The sequence below is a fragment of the Teleopsis dalmanni genome, chromosome 2, assembly GCF_002237135.1.
Source record: "Teleopsis dalmanni isolate 2A chromosome 2, ASM223713v2, whole genome shotgun sequence".
NCBI lineage: Eukaryota > Metazoa > Arthropoda > Insecta > Diptera > Diopsidae > Teleopsis > Teleopsis dalmanni.
Window position 1 is genome coordinate 47,435,467 of NC_051847.1, and position 20,917 is coordinate 47,456,383.

General features: G+C 28.3%; 1 protein-coding gene across 1 annotated transcript; it reads left to right on the plus strand.

The window, feature by feature from the left end:
* Positions 1 to 4,345: 4,345 nt before the first annotated feature.
* On the plus strand, positions 4,346 to 20,129 carry LOC119681255. The gene is made up of 10 exons (XM_038094396.1): positions 4,346 to 4,573; positions 6,960 to 7,015; positions 7,150 to 7,379; positions 7,444 to 7,631; positions 7,926 to 8,021; positions 9,974 to 10,185; positions 10,424 to 10,580; positions 13,754 to 14,297; positions 17,202 to 17,493; positions 19,806 to 20,129. The coding sequence occupies exons 1-10, from the start codon at positions 4,405 to 4,407 to the stop codon at positions 20,100 to 20,102; spliced, it is 2,241 nt and encodes a 746-aa protein (XP_037950324.1). The 5' UTR covers positions 4,346 to 4,404; the 3' UTR covers positions 20,103 to 20,129.
* The last annotated feature ends 788 nt before the right edge of the window (positions 20,130 to 20,917 follow it).

Sequence of the window (20,917 nt, forward strand, 5' to 3'; positions counted from 1 at the left end):
CAAATACCGGATAGAGGATTACAAAAATTTATCTTCTCTTGGATCTAACAAATTACGAAATTTTCATGTTTTTGATTGTGTTTTTTACGGATTTTTGAAAAACAATAAATTTAATTACTTCAACTGAATTACTCTGGCATATTGAATTAAATTGTGTGGTAAATTGAAATGACAAATTAAATTTACCCAAAAATTGGAAATTAATAAAATTGCAATTTAGACAAAATTTTTGAGGTAAGTGTATATATATATACCTATATATATATATAACAAAAGTTTCAAATTTTAAATATATTTTGATACACGTCTTTTTTGAGAGGAAAATATTGTAAAGTTATTGTTAAGTTAATTGAATGAAGTAGATATAATTGTATTTATTTGAAATTTGATGTTTTTAATAAATATTAAATACAATATTGGTATTAAATTAATAACTAAATCCAATAACACACTAGATATAACAACATTTTATACATAAAATTATTTAATTTATTTAACAGTAATAAAACCTGGAGGCTATATTTCCATATAACATAATTTAATTAAGTAATGAAACTAATAATGTGAAATTAGATATTTTCAATTTATATTTATATTTCAATTTATATTTTAAATCCAATAATAAAATACGTATAACATTATGTTTTACATAGGATTATTAAATTTGAATTAAACTGTCAGTTGTGACAGTAGTTACTATTTAACTCAATGGAAACTTTTGTATTGAATAGAGTGATATCAAACAGTAGTGCATTGCAACAACAAAAATTTTTAATTATTTTTAATTAATTAAATACTTGAGTTTACTTTGGCAATATTTAAAATAGCTGTATGCTCAGCCAAAAATTTAATCAAAGAAAAATAAATAAAAATGTTTGTTGTTGCAATTCATTACTGTTGGAAACCTTACTATTAAATACATGAGTTTATTAAATTAATTTAACAAAAATAAAAGCTAGAGGCAGTATTTCGTTATAATATAGTTTAATCATATAATTAAACCAATTATTTGAAATTAAATATTTTTAAAAAATATTAAATACTATATTTATATTCAATTAATAATGAAATCTAATAATGCAATGGATATAGCATTATTTTATATATACAATTATTTAATTTTTCATTAGCAATAAAGACTACAGGCAATATTTTCATATAATATAGTTTCAATAAGTAATGAAAATAAAATGTAAGATACAAATATGTTAGCTACATTAAAATATTATTTAATACATAAAAAAGTCTAATTTATTGAAAAGAAAATCTGATTACAAACTTTAACCTTTTTCGGTTTAGTTGGAAGTTCTGCATTTTTATTTCTTATAAAAATTTCCCATTCCCCATCCTACTCACTCTGGTTAACACAAAAACTTCTGTCAGTTTCTAGTAAAGAAACTCTGATGTGAGATAATACTTTGTCTACGGACATCACATATGTGAAGTTATTATAGGAGGAGCAGAATTTACTGAATCTAAGTCATTATTCTGATATAATATATATTAATAATAAATTTTAAATTATGTTTTTAATAAACTATCGGAAATTACTACAATTAAATAATTATAATATTATAATGGGTTATTTGATTAATTATTTTTAACTTTTATCTAAAATAAATCGGTTTAATTATCTCAAAAACACTTCCAAATCAAAAGCATTTTTTACAGCAATAGACGTCCATATATAGGTCATTTGTTTTCAAGCGAAACAGATTATGACCAAAATCATCTTTAATTACGACGAAATTTTTTTAATGTTATCCTTTTTATAAAAATATCCACGTTTTGGGAAATAATTTTCTAGTTTGTTTTTCTAAGAGATACAGAATCATTGGTTTTCCATAATGCCCATCTTTGACTAATTCTTAATGCTCATTTCACAAACTCTTTAAATAATAGAAATTTAAAATTTTTTAAGCTATAAAAATAATTGATAGAATATTTTAGAAATATTCATATTCATTAAAAAAGTATTCATTAAATATTCATTAAAATTGTTTCTATTTAAATGACCGATATACATTTTTAAGAAATTTTATAATGAAATATAATGATTACAATCTAATCAAATAGAAATCAAATCCGATAATCTCATATTCGTAACAAGTAATAATTTACATATAATAATAACTGATAGTCAGATTTCCAAAAAATTTATTATTGTCATTTATAATATTCTTTTGCTTATATGATTAGTATAAGAATTTCATAAACAATAAAAGAAAATCAGAGTTAATTGACTACTGATTCAATTAATCCAATAACCACCATAAATTATTCCATTAGAACTTAGAAGTTGAGCAAAGTTAATTAATAGCAATAATTTTTACATCGAACAAAAAATAAATATTGACGTATTTATTGGCCCTTTTGTTATTATAACTTATGAAGGTAATAATTTTATTTGAAATATTTAAATATAATTTAATCATCTTTCCTAAGTTTACTGCGAATTTTGTATTGAAAGCATACAATAAGGCAATTAAGTACACTTAATTGATTTATCTTAGCCATAATTCGTTTAAGATACACTTCATTGATTTATTTGAAAATGGATTAAAAATTAAAAAAACAAAATATAGTATAGGTATGATTCTATTATACTATGCTTTATTAAATCGAAATGATCAATTAAAACCATTTCTACTACTTTTTGATTACCTTTTGATTTATTGAAATAAGTTAATGCCAGCTTAAATGGGGCAATACGGGGTTATACTGGGTTTAAATTATGTACTTTGTTGGTGGAAGTTGACTTTGAACTCAAAACGAGTTACCAAAGTTGACTTTGTCGTATAGAAATAGGTACAACAAAGTTGGAACTTTCACTTAAAGTTAACTTCATTTAATACCTTTTCCTAAGACAATGATGAAAATAATGCCCTACCGCTAAGTTTTTGGTAAATGGCGAAATGACAACAGATTTTTGAAATAATATATTGGTACCGCCAAGTTAGCAACTTTGCTGGTGAAACTGCATTACTATTTAAGAATAAGTTTTAAAAAATGTTTGTTAAATTTTTTTAGAAATAAGTATTTAATATTTAAGTTGAAATATTGAAATGATATTAATTTATTCTATTTCTTGAGCATACATATTTTCTGTACTTCTGGAATTAAAACTTACGTACATTAAATTAAATACCTTTTAAATTTAACACCCAAAAAAAGTGCAGAAATAGCTAATTGACAATTGTGATCTAACTGTATGTATAACATACCCGCTGGAGTACAAAAAAGATATAAATGCTGAGCGCAACTGATTTAACTGTTTTTGTTTTTCCATATACTACCGAATTTCTAATAGAGGAGCAAATAAGTCGGAATCGTATATGGTTTATTTATTTATTAAGTTTTTATATTTTTTTATACCCGGCTTAGTTAGTTTATTCAACACATAAGTTTATGAAAATGTTTTTTTAAATAAAATAAAGAATCACACTTTTTTAAACAGTGTTAAATATTTAGTTATATTTAATTTTTATTAAAACAAAAAAAAATTATTTTAATATACAGATATTTCGGTCTACTTCGTAGACCATCTTCAGTGCATAAACAAAAAAAAAGTTTATTTATTTATATAATTTTAAAGTAATTTAATCCTTAAAGCATTAAGGAATTATATTCAGTGATTGTCTCTGCAGAGAGGGCAGAAATTTTTCTTAAACAAAGCTTTTAAGAGTTTCAAAACTTGTGTGACCACAGAAACCCCAATGAGGCAAGGCAGAGTTTAAGTCTGATTTATGGATTATTATGACAATTCCAATACAAATGCTAAAGATTCTCTTGACTTAAATGTAGTTAAAAATAAATTTTAAATATATGTGGTATAAAATTTAGAATAAATTATGAATAATTTTAATAATCAATATGTATTAATATGTATTAATATTTTTAATATTTACACAGAGGTTTTCGAAAAGTAGTGAACTACAACAACAAAACTTCTTTTTTATATTATTTTTATTTATGGAATTTTTGGCTTACTATACATTTAATTTTTGAGAAATATTTGAATAAAAATACTTTTAAATAAAAATATGAAATTTAATATTGTGCAAAAATGCATATTATTCAAAATTTATACATTTCATTCTATTTCTAATATATTTAAGTATTTTTTGTATTTAAAAATAAACTAATATTAAAATATTTTAAAAATGTTAACAATACATTTATGTTAGAAATATTTATAAAAATTAAATAATTTTATTTATCCACAAACTAAACAATTTTCCAATTTACTTAACATATTTCACATGACAGGCAAAACATTAACCAAACAACCGAAATAATCAGCGTACCAGACACACAGGCTACTAAAATAGCAACAGCAACAACCACACAACAACAACCATTACTTACAGTGCAGAAAAACAACAATAAGCAAGCAATAACAAAATGACACACAACTACAACAATAACAATAACATGACACTGCCAACAACAGGAACAACTTCAACATATTTTACATACAGCATACCAGGCATGGACATAACGCCAGGACCACTTGTATTCACCTATGTTAGTGAATTTTTATCATTTATAACACCAGAAGAATTACCACTCGGTAAGTGTGTTACCTGCAGTACAAGTGCATATGCACTCGGTTTCGTGTGAGTGCACATGTAATAGTTAATAAACTACACACACATATTTGAATGCACACAAGGGTTTCCAGCAAAATGTCGAAAAAAAAAGTTAATAGTAAGTGGAAATCCCGTCTCTGCTCAGGTGAAGCCTCTTAATATTTGTGTTTGCGTGTGTGTATGTGTATGTGTGTGTCATTGTAATTTATTTCAGCTATTAAACAAACTCCTTTGAGCTTGTGTGAGTTGTACATGAAGCATATGCCATTCGAAATTGCTGTAAAGCTAAGCATGTGGCCTGCAATTGTAGCGCACTTTATAGTTAAGAGTGGCTTAAAACCATTTTAAAATTTTATCCTTCACATTTCCAATTTGACACTTTAATAGCGTAATTGCGCGGGAATTTTTTTCCATTTTCTGGAATAAGAGTAAATCCAGCCGGATATGTGTATAAAAAAAAAATAAGCAAACTTAATTGGAAGAGAACATTTACTTATATATCTTTTTTTTTTTGTTTTTTTTTTTGGTACAAACTTAAACTTACAAAATTACAGAAGTCAATTTATTAACGACAAAAGCAGTAAGGTCCTGAATGAAAGATATATGAAATTATACGAAAATGTATACATATTGAAAACATTAAAACCGTTCATTTTATAAGCTGATAGATTTTAACATATTAATTAAATACGACATGACGTGGTAATAAATAAAATTTAAGTCTAATAGAAGAGTAAATTATTGTATGTAGTCTTCTCTGAAATCACTAAGCCTGACATTATAATCAGTATATAAACATATGAAATTCATATATTTACATATTAGAGTCGCTATATAAGGGTAGGTATATTAGGGTAGCTATATAAGTAATAATACCGTGGTAATAAAGAAAATTTGTCTAATAGAAAAGTGAATTATTGTATTTACTCTTTTCTGAAATCAGTAAATCTGACATTATGATCAGTATATAAATATATGAAATTCATATATTTACATATTAGAGTCGCTATATAAGGGTAGCTATATTAGAGTAGCTATATAAGTAATAATACCGTGGTAATAAAGAAAATTTAAGTCTAATAGAAGAGTGAATCATTGTATGTACTCTTCTCTGAATTCACTAAGTCTGACATTATAATCAGTATATAAATATATGAAATCCATATATACATACATATTAGAGTAACTCTAAAAAATTTTAGTTTCTGTTCAAATTAGTTTTATTATTTTCTAATACATTGGTAAAAAGTAAAAATGTATGGAAAAAATTTCAAAAAAAAATTAATTTTAAGACTTGCCGCAACACCATTGAAAGTTATATTTTTAAATATTTTTTTTATAACTTTAAGTGTTATAAACAAATAATTTCTGAAGAATAGTCCTTTGTTCTTCACATATTGCAGATGGCTTCTATCCACTCTAGAGTCTCTTTTTTCATGTGGCACATGGATTTCACTAGTATAGTTATAAAAGATATTGTCTATTTTTATTAAAACGATGGTTTATCGGCCTTCTTTTTAGAAGAAGGCTGTCTTATATGACAGAGCCTGTACAAAAGGTGCTTCTAAGATTTATCATCTACATTTTCCCAATATGATAGAGAGTATTTAACAATTTTGTGGACAAAATATCTTTTCTATTAACTCATTTTATGTGACATCATCATTTTATGTGACATCATCCAATTTAATAAATTCGACTTGAATGCAGTTTATTCAATATGAAAGAAAAAATGTTAAATAATATTAAAATTTAAATGATAACTCAAGTTTGTTTCTAACAAACTTTATTATTTGGCCAACCACTTAAATAGGAAATTGTGCCTTAGAACCCGCATATCTTCCATATCTTCTGACTCATATCACGAAACTTTTTATGGTTTCTTGAACGAAATATTAAATTTTTATTAGAGGAAAAGTTCGTTATTTATAATAATGTTCCATAAACAATCTGGAATTAGGACTAAGTCAATGAGGGACTGTGGTAGATACAAATATATAACAATCTTCCACAATCTTTACGAAATTAGTCAATCAACTGCTTAATTAACCAAACTCACCTGCAATGGATCTGATGTCGCATTTGAACACTTCCATAAGGTTAAGAAGTAAACAACCAATATTTTTCCATAGTAAGTGCTTAATCTACATCATTTCTTAAAAATATATATGGATACGTCGCTGAATGTTGTATATATTTTTGTATACTTCTATGTATATACATTTTATGGTAATAAAGTAAAAATATTCAAAAATTATTTCCAACAAAAAAGTTGATTTTTTTTACTACAAATAATTAATATTGTTTAACATTTTTTAATGATAATATTAAAGTTATTATAATTTTAATTAATAATTATATTTGCAGATCTGGTGAGAGAAGCGCTACATAAAAATCTCACAATAGTGGATTTCGCATCAAATGTAAGTAAAATATTAATTTAATCTAAGAAATCTTATTAAATAAAAAATTCCAAATAAAATTAAATAAAATCCACATTAAATATTTCTTTATTATATAAAATATTAAATTCTGTTTTATATATTATCTATGTAAGGCCATCAAAGTCGAATCTGGTTTTATAGCGATTATGACAATATTTGCGATTTTTGCATTTGTACCATTAATAGCCACATGCGCTTGGTGTTGTTGTGGTCGTCGTTTAGATGAAGAAGAATTAGCCCGAGATGGTCCAGTTACAATGATGGACGAATCTCTAGAAGATACTTTAATCTGCCGAAAGCGTGCATCGGTAGCAACACTATGGATAACGTTTATATTTTTAGTGTATGTTTATTCTTAAAGTTTAATTTTATTTTTATTTTATTTAATTTATTATTATTTTTTATAGCTTAAGCGATGTTTGCATATTTTATGCTAACAGCCGTTTGGCTTCTACCGTTGAAATGGCACCAGAAATGGTTAAATCTACCGTACATGATATGGAAGTGTTTCTAAAAGACACACATTTACAAATCAAACATAAATTAGATAATGGTTTTCATGTTTCTGTTGAGAAAGTTGTTAAGGACTTAGAGGGTGAGTGATTAAATTTTGACTGATTCCGGATCGAATCATAGACTTTTCTGATCTAAAATACTGAACTGAAGATTGAAATTATATAAGTCATTTTATTGTACTGAATAAATGCTCAAGAGAATCAAATCTCTCAACCGAACCACTTCAGAAACTTATATGGTTTACTGTCCGGAGAGTTTTTGTACTTTTCTAACAATTACGTAATAGATTATTTTTGAAACTAAATTTATTTCTGAAATACCAATAATATTTAAAAATATTTAATATGTTTATTGTTATTAATTTTTTATGCAGACGTTGATGTACTACTTGGAGAACCAATTCAAGCGGAAATATCTGCAAATACAGGTATCGAACTGGCATATGATTCTTTAGCTACAATCAGTTTAGGTAAGATAATAAATATTTATGTTCAAAAAAAATTATTTAAGAGTTTTTCATACTATAATAATCAGAATAAAACGTTATAAAAATTTCGTTAGAAAAGATGTGATATATTTTATTTAATTAATGTTCTGATCATTTATCATCATCATCATCCGTGACTATACAGTCCATGTAGAACGTAAACCTGTTTAACAACAGTCTTCTATTCTTCTCTGTTTTTTACTTTTGTTTTCCAATTCTTAGAATCATTTCTTCTAAGTCCTGCTGCACACTGTCTTTTCATTATTTTCTTGGCCGTCCTCTTCTGCTGCTGTTTCGTATTTCGTTCTCATAAATCTTAACCGGTACTCTCATATTCGGCATTCTTATCACAGATCATTTACTATATAACACAATATTTTGATTTTTCGATAATCCTTCAACAAAATGGTTCCTAAGTTCTATGAAATTGTACTATTAATAAATTAAATCAAAAAGTTATTGTTTTCATGTAGACCTCCAGTATGTATGGTCCCAAACACTTAATATGTTTATAAAGCGATTGTTGACAACAATTTTAATTAAAATTAGAACAATTAGAATTAATTGTATAATATTTTTTTATATTGTATATTATATTTTATATTTATATTACATTTTTTATTTTTTTATATTAATTTTTAATATTTTTATTATTGATTTTTTAATTCCATGAACAACCTTTTAGCTATTCTTTATTTCTTTTTATGAGTTATATTGAGCACTGACTGCAAGTGTGAGTGAAGTGAGAATACTCAGTTTTTAATTGAAATATATTGAATTTGAATTTACTTAATGTTTAGTGTTTATTTTAAATTGTATTTCAATTTTGTATATAAACATGTAAAAGTTTAGTTTGTAATGAGTCACTTTGAGTTTTCACTTTCAGACTTAATTATTTTAAAATGACATATTGACGATTTATTTAATTGCAATTCATTAACACATAAAGCAGTACTCGATATATATATATATTTTACCTTATTTTTACGATAATATAACTCACTAATAAACTATTAAATGAAATAATTAATTATTGTAAATGTTAGGATTTTTATATTACAAAACACTCCTCGAAGCTCTTTTCTTTACCAATTAATTTTCTATTTCAAAAAATTTTCAGGTAATTGAAGTAATTAATTATTGATTAAATTTTTTTTTATATTTACGTTACTACAGTATTTTATAGAACTCATTAAAACTTTTAATTAGTTCTCATAATTATTTATTAACATTTTTTAAACTTAAAACATGGAGAGAATAATATGTGATTTTAATCGAATCATATTTTTTATCTACGTTTTCCATTTCCATCATTTCAATATTTTTAAATAATTTTTTTGTCATTTATTGATTGTATAGAAAAGCAACTACTAACAATTTTTATAAAGAAAATATGTCAGCCGTAAATTCCGTTTTAATGGTGAACGGAACTGACTGCTGTGAGATAAAAAATTTATTATGACTAATGATGAATTCATTGAAAATTTATCTGCCATTTGTTTACAAAACTAATTTGCACTGCATCAAGATGTTATTTGACGTTGTATCCGAGGAAATACTATAGCTCAGTTGATTAAATATTGTTCACTATAATAAAACTTAGTATCTGCTAAGCAATTTAATTTATTTTTATCTTACGGAATTGCAATATTTTATTTTGAAAATGTCATCAAAAGTTGTTTCAAAGAAACTTGACCTACATTTGTGTAAAACCCATTTATGTCACACATGCCCGAACTACCCAAACTATCCATACTACTCTGACATACACCAACTCAGTAGTCGGACTTACATACAACACATTTATAGCATCATAGATTTGCAGTGTGGCAAATCTTTTATCTACTTTTATCATAATTTAAAGCAGAAAGGCAAGGATATTTGTAGCATGTTTTCTATAATTTTTTTCTTCTTCTTTTTCGTTCACTCTACAGCAAATGCTGAGTTGATATATCGTGTCCTTATGCTGCAAGAGACTGTCGGACGCGCCTTGAAAATATCACAAGAGGCTGCTGCACGTATGGAGGAACTACAAATCCAATTGTCCGTGTTGCAACGTCAGTGTACATATCGTGATCGACCACTTTGCGATACACTAAGGATAAGAAGTTTCGAAGAAAATGGCATTATTGAAGCACTCAAAGCGGTAACTTCTCGAACACAAACAAACTTACAAACACAAACAATCTATCAAATTGCAATAACAACATAAAATGCAATAAAAAATATAATAAAAATGAAAATAGAAATAATAATAAAATTTATACAAAAATTAATACGGATATAATGTTTGTGTAGATACTTTATGGCAAACTTTTATGTTATCAATTTTCGGAACATATTTTTTATGTCATTCATACACCTTTTAACGTTTAATTTTTCAGTTGCAAGAGGACCAGACGATATTCCGTATGCGATATTTGGGTGAAATTGAATTTGGTGCAACTGTCAAGAATCTGTCGTCGGAGGTGGGTGTGTCACGTTCAATATTTAGCAATTATCCGCAACAAGTTAAACATGACACGGCATATGAACGAAATTGTAAGTTTAAACAATGTAGTTTCATGTCAATTAATTTTATTTATTTATTATTCATTTAATTTAGCAATGCTCATTAAATACTCTGGAAACAGCTAAAAAATTGGATATTTAAATGTAGACAGTAGCGTAGCTAGAGTTAGTGTGTTCCGCAGAGGGACCCTTTAACACTTCCATCATATACATATATCTTCTTCTTAAAACTAATTTAAGATTATAAAAATTATAAAAAAAAAACAAATAATTTAAAGGTACCTTTAAATAAGTTACCCCTACCCCACCCCACCGGTGAAACCACATATTTCTTCTTAAGATGATTTAAGATTATAAAAATGATAACAAAAAAAAACGATTAAAGGTAATAAGATAAATGTCTTGTTTTCTTTGTTCCTAATGCTTAACATATGATTAAGCTACAGTTACTTGTTTGAAAAACTGGCAACTCTGACTAACTCTCACTTTCCATTATATAAAATACATTATCTAGCGACAGTAATTTGTACGCAGTATTACAATAATGTGTTTTGTTAGCTTCGTTTCTGACATTTCTAGCAGGAAAGGAGTTAGAATAATCCCAGGATAACGCATGCCAGTCATAAGAAACGACTTAAATCCAGGTAAGAAATGTCACTCAAAAGAAACGACTAAAATGCAGTGAGTTTCACTTGCCGTACCTGGCCGGAGGTGTAAATCTGATACCACGGTAGTTAGAGCCCAAAGTTTCAGCTGTACTGACCACTAGAAGTTGACTCTTTTGTAATGAAACTATCGTGTTGACTCTGGTTAAAACCCACAGTTCTACCAATAGAATGTTAGTATTCATTTACTTTTATTCGATCTGAAGACGTATTTTTAAACCCATTGCTGTGACACAAAATGAAAACTGTATTCAAACGTATAGCTTCAATTGTTACCGGTGGAGTTCCTTATAATTCTAATAGTAGTGTTTATCGTAGCATTATACTGCTAAGTGCGTTATGAGTACATTTATGTCCATTCAAAGGCCTATTTTGACCATTTCATCAGCTAATTCGTTTTTTTCGATATATTTATACCGAGGAACCTAATAAAGAATGAAATTGAGATGCTTAATACTCATTATTGAGACGGGACATTTCATTTCGAATCTTAATTTGACTTTTCTATATTCAATTTTCTTCACTGCTATTTGAATGCCAAGAAAGATAGTCATATTTGAAGATCGAATCATATTACTTTCAATGATTTTTCGATTCGGTATATAAAAACTCAAAAAACATAGCAAAAATCACAGATATCTGCTCGGTATATAGCATATCCGATATACCATTTAACATAGTTCCAAATATTCTTTATAATTTAAAGTTTTGGTGTCACCCCTCAACGATAGTTTTAGAAAATACGTCTGTTATTTAAATATTTATATTGTGGATTTTCACTTAGTACTTTAGATATCTGGTGTTATATAAGATGCCAGTATATTATATATTAAGTAACTGTTAAATATTATTAACTAATAAGTTATCTCTTAATATTTTTCACAATTGCGCACCACAATTCTCCATCTCGGTAATTATGTCACTGAATGGAAATAATGTTCAATTATATTAAATTCAATTCTTACAATTTAAAAGTAAATATTTTCACTATTAAAATATTTAACTATTAATTTAGTAAATAATTCTCGTAGTATTCAACCTAAAATAACCTGCTTAGATTTCTCAAAAATAAATGGAGTCAATCCGTTTGCGAACACAAATTATAGAGATTATATACACAAAATGCTTCATGAAAGATACTTTATACTTTCGAGTTTTGTGAAATACTCATCATCAGTGATCTTGGAATTATTTCTTATATGTAATTATTTATAAATAATTTTTTTTGAGACTGCAATTATAACGTTCAACCCTTAATTCGTGCCCTGCCAAATTTGAAGCTCAGAGTCAGTGTTCATTAGCCAACTGACACAAAGCTATACATGACTTATATGTTCGTATATGTTCGAACTTGAAGTTTTTTGTTAATTTTCAGTGAAAGTTCATTAACAAATTCACTTGGAGTGGGTTTAGAAACTTCCTGTATCGATGGATATAAATGCTCCCAAGTGCATATGTCTCACTTGTGATGTGTAGATTTCAATGTAGTACTATAAATGTTTTTATTTCGTTTAAAGCATCGATATGCCTTTATATATTACTTCTTGTGGTTTAATATTAAGCTAGTGACTTTGATACTCAACTATCTTATAGCAGATAGATCCCAAATCCTTAGGTTATGAGTGCCAAACACTAACGCTAACAAAGGACAGATTCAAATATCTTATTCTCATAAAAATTTTAAAAATTTAGTCACATAATTCCTTAGTTACTTACAATGAATACAACAAATTCCTTTTCTTTTCCAAAGCTTTAAAAGGAAAACTTTCATTTTGCTTTGTCGTGTTATTTAAAACCGAGTTATGAAGAATACAGTAATATACATATAATCCATCTTCGAAATATTTTCATTGTATATTATTAATTCTGTCTAATTGAAATAATTTCTTAGCAAAATTAATTGAAAATAATCTTATTCGACTTGAGTGTTCACTTTATTTAATGTTTTCAAAATGAAATGTTCAATTAAATATATTTACATAAATTCATAACACTCAAGTACATATTAAATATATTTTACTACACAGTCTGAGCTTTCCTAACATATCAAATTAAATACAATGAAGTATAGTAATATAAACCAAAATATTAATTAACAATTCATAAAAACACACAAATTAACAAATAAGTCTGTAAATCAGTATTGGCATTTGATGTGCGCATATACATGCATATCCTGCAGCAAGGATTAAATTTTGCCTGTGCTTGGAAAATTTGTTAGAATGTTCTACACGCCTAAATCAATTAGGCTAGACGACAGAAATACAAAATATTTAATGAACTTATAAAAGTTTAAAGCAAATTAAATTACTAAGCCAAGCTCAGTATAAATTATACAGCATAAATAGGATACACAGGATACACAGGATACTGAGTACACACTAATGGCTGGGCAATGGTGGTTTGAAATCACGCCGCGCACAGGCACTCTTGCTCACATAGACCAATTTAATCATTAGCACATATTTACACGTATTTTACTAAATAAACTGAAATATTAAGCATTAATAATCACGTTGCAATGCACACTTTAAACAGATACCTTGGAGCAATTGGAGAATATAAGGCACCGCACTACGGCGAACGCCCAAATGCTAACATCGACCATTAATGTGCTCCTGGATCGGTTGCAGGGGACATGGGAAAGTGTACAACCCAAATATAACGAGCTGCAGGAATGGTCAAATTATTATTGGACAACTGGTTGGATAACGGGCTTGGTTATCATTTGGGTGCTGCTATTTGCAGTAATGGCATATTGTTGCTTCCTTTGTGAGTCCAATGTGAAGGCTGGATTTGTGCTATTTATCGCCGTGTTTATTATATGTGTCGGTAGTATTTGCATTACGCTGTACGGTGTGTTGACATTAGCCGTTGGCGGCAATACTGAAATTTTCCTGTGTCGTGCCTTGTACGATGGCAGCGCTGATAGAGGTAACGAATTTAATATGCTAGGTAAGTTATTGGACAAACCGGGCTATATGTATGAATATGAACCACAAAATGGCATAATTGGTGAACTATTACGTCCAAATGGTGTAAATCGCTCAATTGTGAATGTTAGCTTGGCAACAGCCTTGAGGTATGTACACATTCTACATAACATATCGCAAATATATTCAGTTTCCTAATATTTAATCAGTATAATTATGACTAAAAACTATTTGTGCAAGTAACGCTTAGTGCTAAGTTTGAGTTTTGTGTAAAAGAAAAATTATTGCTAGATATTGTTATTATATTTTTACCCATTTGTTGTGAGAAAACTTCGATAAATTATTCTAACAAAAAATATATTTCTACATATTAGAAGTAAGTAGTAAGTCCATTTTCATAAGAAGATATAATTAATTAAATTTGATATAAAATGAAATTTTTAGTTAAACCGAATGAGATAGTATAGGTTAACCATCAGATCGTAAAACCAATTTCAAATAATTAAATAATTCTTAATTAAAAATTGTGTCAATCAGATAACTCTGACTTAAGACACCAGTCCAAGATGCTATTCAATTACTTGATATATAAGTTTATAATTGACCATTTAGATCAAACTCTAAGCATATTATATTTGCATCCAATGGTTTAACCAATTAATCGGTTTGTATGTTAATATTCATTACTAAGCTTTGCGAGGACTACTTTCTGAAGTTAGTTCTGCTGAATTTCTTTATTTGGATCTTTATTTGGATCTCTCAAAAAAAAGAACAAGCGTCTTAAAGTGTTGATTAAGGTCAACACAGGAAGATATCAGATCACTAATTGAAAATTTCCATGGACCCGGGATGTCGATCATGTCTTGAAGATATGGATAATATAAAATATTACGACAATTTTTGTCTAGCACTTGCAAAAACTACATTAAGATTGCTGGATTATGAAATCCAACATGACAGGTGAATATCACATGACTGATATGAATATTCTGATAGATTCGAGATGTCTATCATGTCTTAAAGATGTGGATAATAGAGAATATTTCGACAATTTTTGCCTAGCACTTGCAAAAACTACATTCAGATTGCTGGATTATGAAATCCAACATCACAGGTGAATATCACATGACTAATATGAATATTCTCATAGATCCGAGAGGTCGATCACATCTTGAGGATGTGGACAATATAGATTACTTCTACAATTTTTGCCTAGCACTTACAAAAGCTAGATTAAGATTGTTGGATTATGAAATCCTTAGCATTAATGATATTCATGCTCTCTGTCAACCCGATTTTCTTGAAGTCAATAAGAACACAAGTGGTATCATATGGACGTTATTGGTACCACTATGTATCTAATTATATAGATTGCACACATGTACATATATACATATATAAATATAAATTAAGCTTAAATTAATTATAAATTAAGCTTACTTTAAAAAAAAACCTATCTTGTAATGTTCGTTTTTCTATATTCGGTAAGAGATGTTCACGTTTATACTTTTTCGGCCATTTTCTGTAAATTTTCAAAACGTGTTTAGTTGACTATTACAGAATTGAGTCGTCTTTGGGTGATGTCCAATGGTACATTATTATTCCACAAAATTCGATATGCTTTGCCAATGCCTATTGGTGACTCCTTCAGGAAGTATATAGAGAGAAATATACAGTGATCTCATGAGTAATTTTAAAATAAGTTTTCTTACGGTTTTGACTTTTAAAGTTATTATTTGACAATAAGATATCGAATTTGAGGTAAACGCACTTATTTAATCCATTTCAATTTTATTTTAATTTATTTTTTATCCGATTTTATTTAACGTTTGTATTTTTTAATTATATTATATAAAGAGGTTTTGGAAAAGTAGTGAACTACAACAACAAAAATTCTTTTTTATATTATTTTAATAATTAAGATTTTTGTCTGACCATATATTACATTATATTGTATTATAGAGATATGCGAAATTTTTCCATGTAATAATTTATCTTTAAAATTGTTTTGTAAAATTAATTGTGCTTAAATAGTGATAATAATTTTCTTATTAATTATTGTAGCTTACAATCATAAAAACATACATTTCTTGTTAATCGTACAGTATCTGACACATTTCTTGTTAATCGTTATTATATATTCCAACTCAATGTCCATCAAAGTAGTGACATAAAATTATTTTAGTTAAATTAATTAAATATGTGCTCCAATTAGTACCACATTGAACGTGCTTCTTTTATGCACCTGCCCCTAAGGATATTAACGTGTATCGACCACTCCAATCAATTGAATTTATACATTATAACCTGAATGCACCCAATAACCTTTCTACTTAACTGATTAATATACCAATCACCTTCGAAGCTATTTACCAGTACTCAAATGAGTTGCAAAACGTTGTAAACTGAATTAAATTACGTTTTGTGCAGGAAATTTAATTATATACTCCTAAAATATTATTTACAGCCCTTTAAACAGTTTGATTCCCTTCTTAAATTTAGTGCTAAGTATCTGCAATTATTTTAAAGTATTTTACAACTTCAACCACAAAATAACCACACTAAAGTACACTTCCACTAAATCCAAAGTTCTACTTACCGACATGTGCCGACAAGACAAACACTTACAATGTAGGCACGCTTCCAAATCCTTAAACGCAAGCATAAGTAAATTAAATGTTCCATATAACCGCACACTAGGAGCACATTCGTTCAAGCCAAATTTAATATTGATGTTAGAAACCACAAAACCTATTCTAACCACTTTAAGTGATTTTCTACTAAAATCTTTGTCACAATTCCAACAAATTGCAACACAACCAACAAAATAACAACGACAATGACTACGTCACATACAACATAAAACATACGACATACCACATACGATATACAACAAAAACAATATCAACCAAAATTGAAAACTTTAAATGCACATCCATTTAAAACTCGAACTGAACCGAACTGCAATCTGAACACTCATACGCACCGTGAACTTGCATATATTTGCATACATGCACAATATGTGAATGCTCACGTCATTGGGCTCTAAATAGAGGCTGTGAGCAAAATGAAGCATCGTACAATGTCTTCCAATTGGATGCATTCGTTAATACAACGCAAATTTCCGATTTGAAACAATTTCCAAAAGTGACAACAGCCATCGATGCAATTGATGTGTCCGAACGTACGCTTTTGTCGTTGACGCAGACAATACAAAACATATTGGAGAATATGTTGCAAACATCTTCGTTCAATTTGACCTCATATCGGGCCAGTATTGGAGCACCAACGCCTGAAAAAGATTTGGCTACGTTCATCGATCAAATGCAGAGAGTGGCATTGCAAGTAAGTTATGTTATTAAGTAATTAAAGCACTCCATATATATTGGTTCAATGTAATAGTTTGTTAGCATTCCTAGTAGATTACACAAGTTACGCTAAAAGTAATCAAGGCTAGAAGAACCTATCAACATTTATCAAATGAATTTGTTTTTAAATAATATTGCTAATTTTCCACAGGAACAACTTTACACAAAGTTCTAATAATATGTATAAACCAACTATAAACTCATTTAAAACTACAAATAGAGAAGATTAACTAAATACATAATGTTTAAATCGGCATCTACACTAGCTAGACTTCAGATATTCCGAATTTTTTTCCGAAGAAAAAATTTAAACGTGTTAATGAAAGAGTGAAAGTATGTGCAAATATCTTGTCAAAATAAGATCTTGTAGGCGCAGAGTAACACATTACTCAGCCTTAGCTTAATTACAGGTATATAGGCCGAAGAGAACCGCTTTATGTACTAACACCACCGACCCATGTTTGATATTCTTGCCGAACTCTTCGAATTCTAACCCATTATCATTATATAATTCTCAAGTAATATTTTACGTTTACCATTTGTATTTACGTTTACCATTTGTATTTACGTTTACCATACGAGTTAAGAGTGCTCAATTCTCTTTGAATCGAAGATAACAATCAAAATGATAACAGTCAAATTGATTACACTCTTCTTAAGAAAGCGTACTTTGTTTTCTATTTTCGATTCCACTGGTAATTTCCGTACTATATTCTGGCATTATATTCTGAGTCATATTGGAAACATCACAATTTACATCAGTTACAAAGACCTATATGCTTGATGGACTCCGTTATGTTATTTTTAACATAACTTTACAATACGGAATACCTTAGCCTTTTTAATCTTCTTCAGAGTATGTGATACGTGTATGCACAAAACTCACAATCCGTTTACTCAAATCATCGGTCCAAACGTAATATATTGGGTTTTTTTGACATTGCAGTATCCTCTTCCAGGAGAAAACTTTTTTAACTTTTTTGATAATGTTTGTGACGGTCCTTATCACCAAAACGTAGTTGACCAAACTAACCAAAAATCCTATGCCTGGAACAAGCATTTATTTCCGCACATACGTAATTCAAAGCGTAAAGAAAAGTTGAAATATAAAAATGACTATATCTTAAATTAAGATCATTAAATATATATAATGTATATATAATGATAATATATAATATGATTATTTATGTCACTTCTTAGATTCAATAGAATTCATAATGTCCTACATGATGTTTTCTACAAATCTATATAATCTATACGAAGCTCTCGCTGCATCTAGGTTCGCTAAGAACCAATAAGTCTAGATGTAACTTAAAGCCTGTGAAATTAACCTAATGTCGTCTAATAAAATATATATGTTAAAGTTGATATAAAATCTGAAATGAGATCCTACCAGAGTAATGTTTGCGTTGGGAGAAGTGGCGAAATATTTCAAACTATATCATAACATGATGCCATCAAACAATATAAAGCAAAAATATTAAGTCATTCAGGTATATTTTTGGGGTCGGAAAAAAATTAAATATTGAATCTATCCATTTTAGATTCAAAAAAGTAGTTATAGTAATCTTAAATGGTGATGAATTTTTATGATTCACAGTTTTTTTGTTTTTATAAAAATTACAAAAATTATATAGCTATTATATATATTATTGTGAGGAACTAAATACAATCACCTAAATTATTGTTAGAAAATAATTTAAAATCTACAAATAATATATAAACCTACACACCTATTAAATGTTTGTTTAATATTTTAAATAAAATATAAACTAATTCCCATCATCACCTATTTTCGAAATAAATTCTAATTATAAATTAAACGTTTCTAAATGGAAATGTATCTAAATTATTAAATCACATGAGAAAATAGCTATTATCCTATCAAATACAATCTTCTCCTTTTTGTAAAAATAAATGGTCATAAATGAAGTCTATATCCAAGAGCCATGCAATTAAAAATAATAAAGCATTTCATGCATATTGCTGTTCCTCTGAAACCACCACACGAACTCTACTCACTCAACTCACTCAACATTCCCAAATTAAGCCACTCCGCAGCTTCCAAACACAGTACTATACATACATAGATATATCTACCCCAGATACATAAATGCACACATAAATGCATAACTTATACGTTTCCATACATAAAACAAAAGCATGACTCTGAAATGAAAATGAAAATGAAAAGAATTTATTTTCTTTCAATTGCCACCAACTAAACTGAACCATCGAAATCGCCATCACCATTGCCACCTTTCATGGCGCATGCATGCCAACTAATAGATACAGGATGTTGCCACTTCCTCACGTATGACAACACTTGGTAGTCGATCGAAACGTTTGCAAGCTTCTATTTTGCAGCCATTGGAGCAATTGCAGAACGAAATTCTTTATCATCTGACAGCATTGGAATTGCAGAGAGACCCATGGGCCAAGCAGGTCAATCAGACATTAAACCATTTGCGCAACATACAAGGATACTTGGAAAAGACAGCTACCGAAATATGCCAAAATCAAACACGCATCTATACAGAGAGGTTAGTAGAGCTGCAGTACGCAGCAGTATGTCTGAGTGTCTGAGTGTCTGAGTGTCGGAGTTTCGGGTAAGTACTACAATAAGCGAATTATGTGTGTTTGTGTGGAGTACAATGCAATGCTATGCCTGGCAGAATTGTAATTGCAGCAACCAATGAATCGCCTGTTATTGGTTATGCTGGCTGCTTGTAATACTAATGATGGGAATTGTTATATGTGGCTATGTTCAATGCAATAACGAAGCCATGTTGTTGAGACAACTTCCAGAGAGGGGAGTAGTACAATCTGTGTTATACATAACTTGTATATATTGTGGTGGACAGTGAGTAACCTCAATTCTTGATTGTAAGTGGTAGTAAGTTATTAGACGCTTACATGATTAAATAGCAAATAACCTAGTGTTTTAATATTCAGACACGAGTATTGCATTTAGTATTTGATGTGTTGCTTATCAGATAATTGATTGTTACAGCTCCTTTTCTGTTGTTTCTGGTCATTAAAATGATTTTACAATTTTTGAGTGTGTTATCAATGTTTTCTGGTTCATCAAGAAATTGTTTGGTGAATTACAAGATAAAATGCAACAGTTGTTCAGGTCTCTCAAATAGGTAAATGTATATTTCGAAAACAGTAAGAGGCTTTTCATTTTATTAGAAAATACTTCAGTTATGTGCAATACTTATTTCAATTAGTGAAGTCATGGACTCATAAATTTAAGATTTTCAGTCGTTATATCCAAACATGGTTAGTTGGTTGATTGCAGGTAGTAGATCAGAAACTTGTTTTCCAATTAGCAATTTTTCACAATTTTGCTAAAACTTTTCTCACAATAAACCTTACGGTTTAAGATTATCACACGT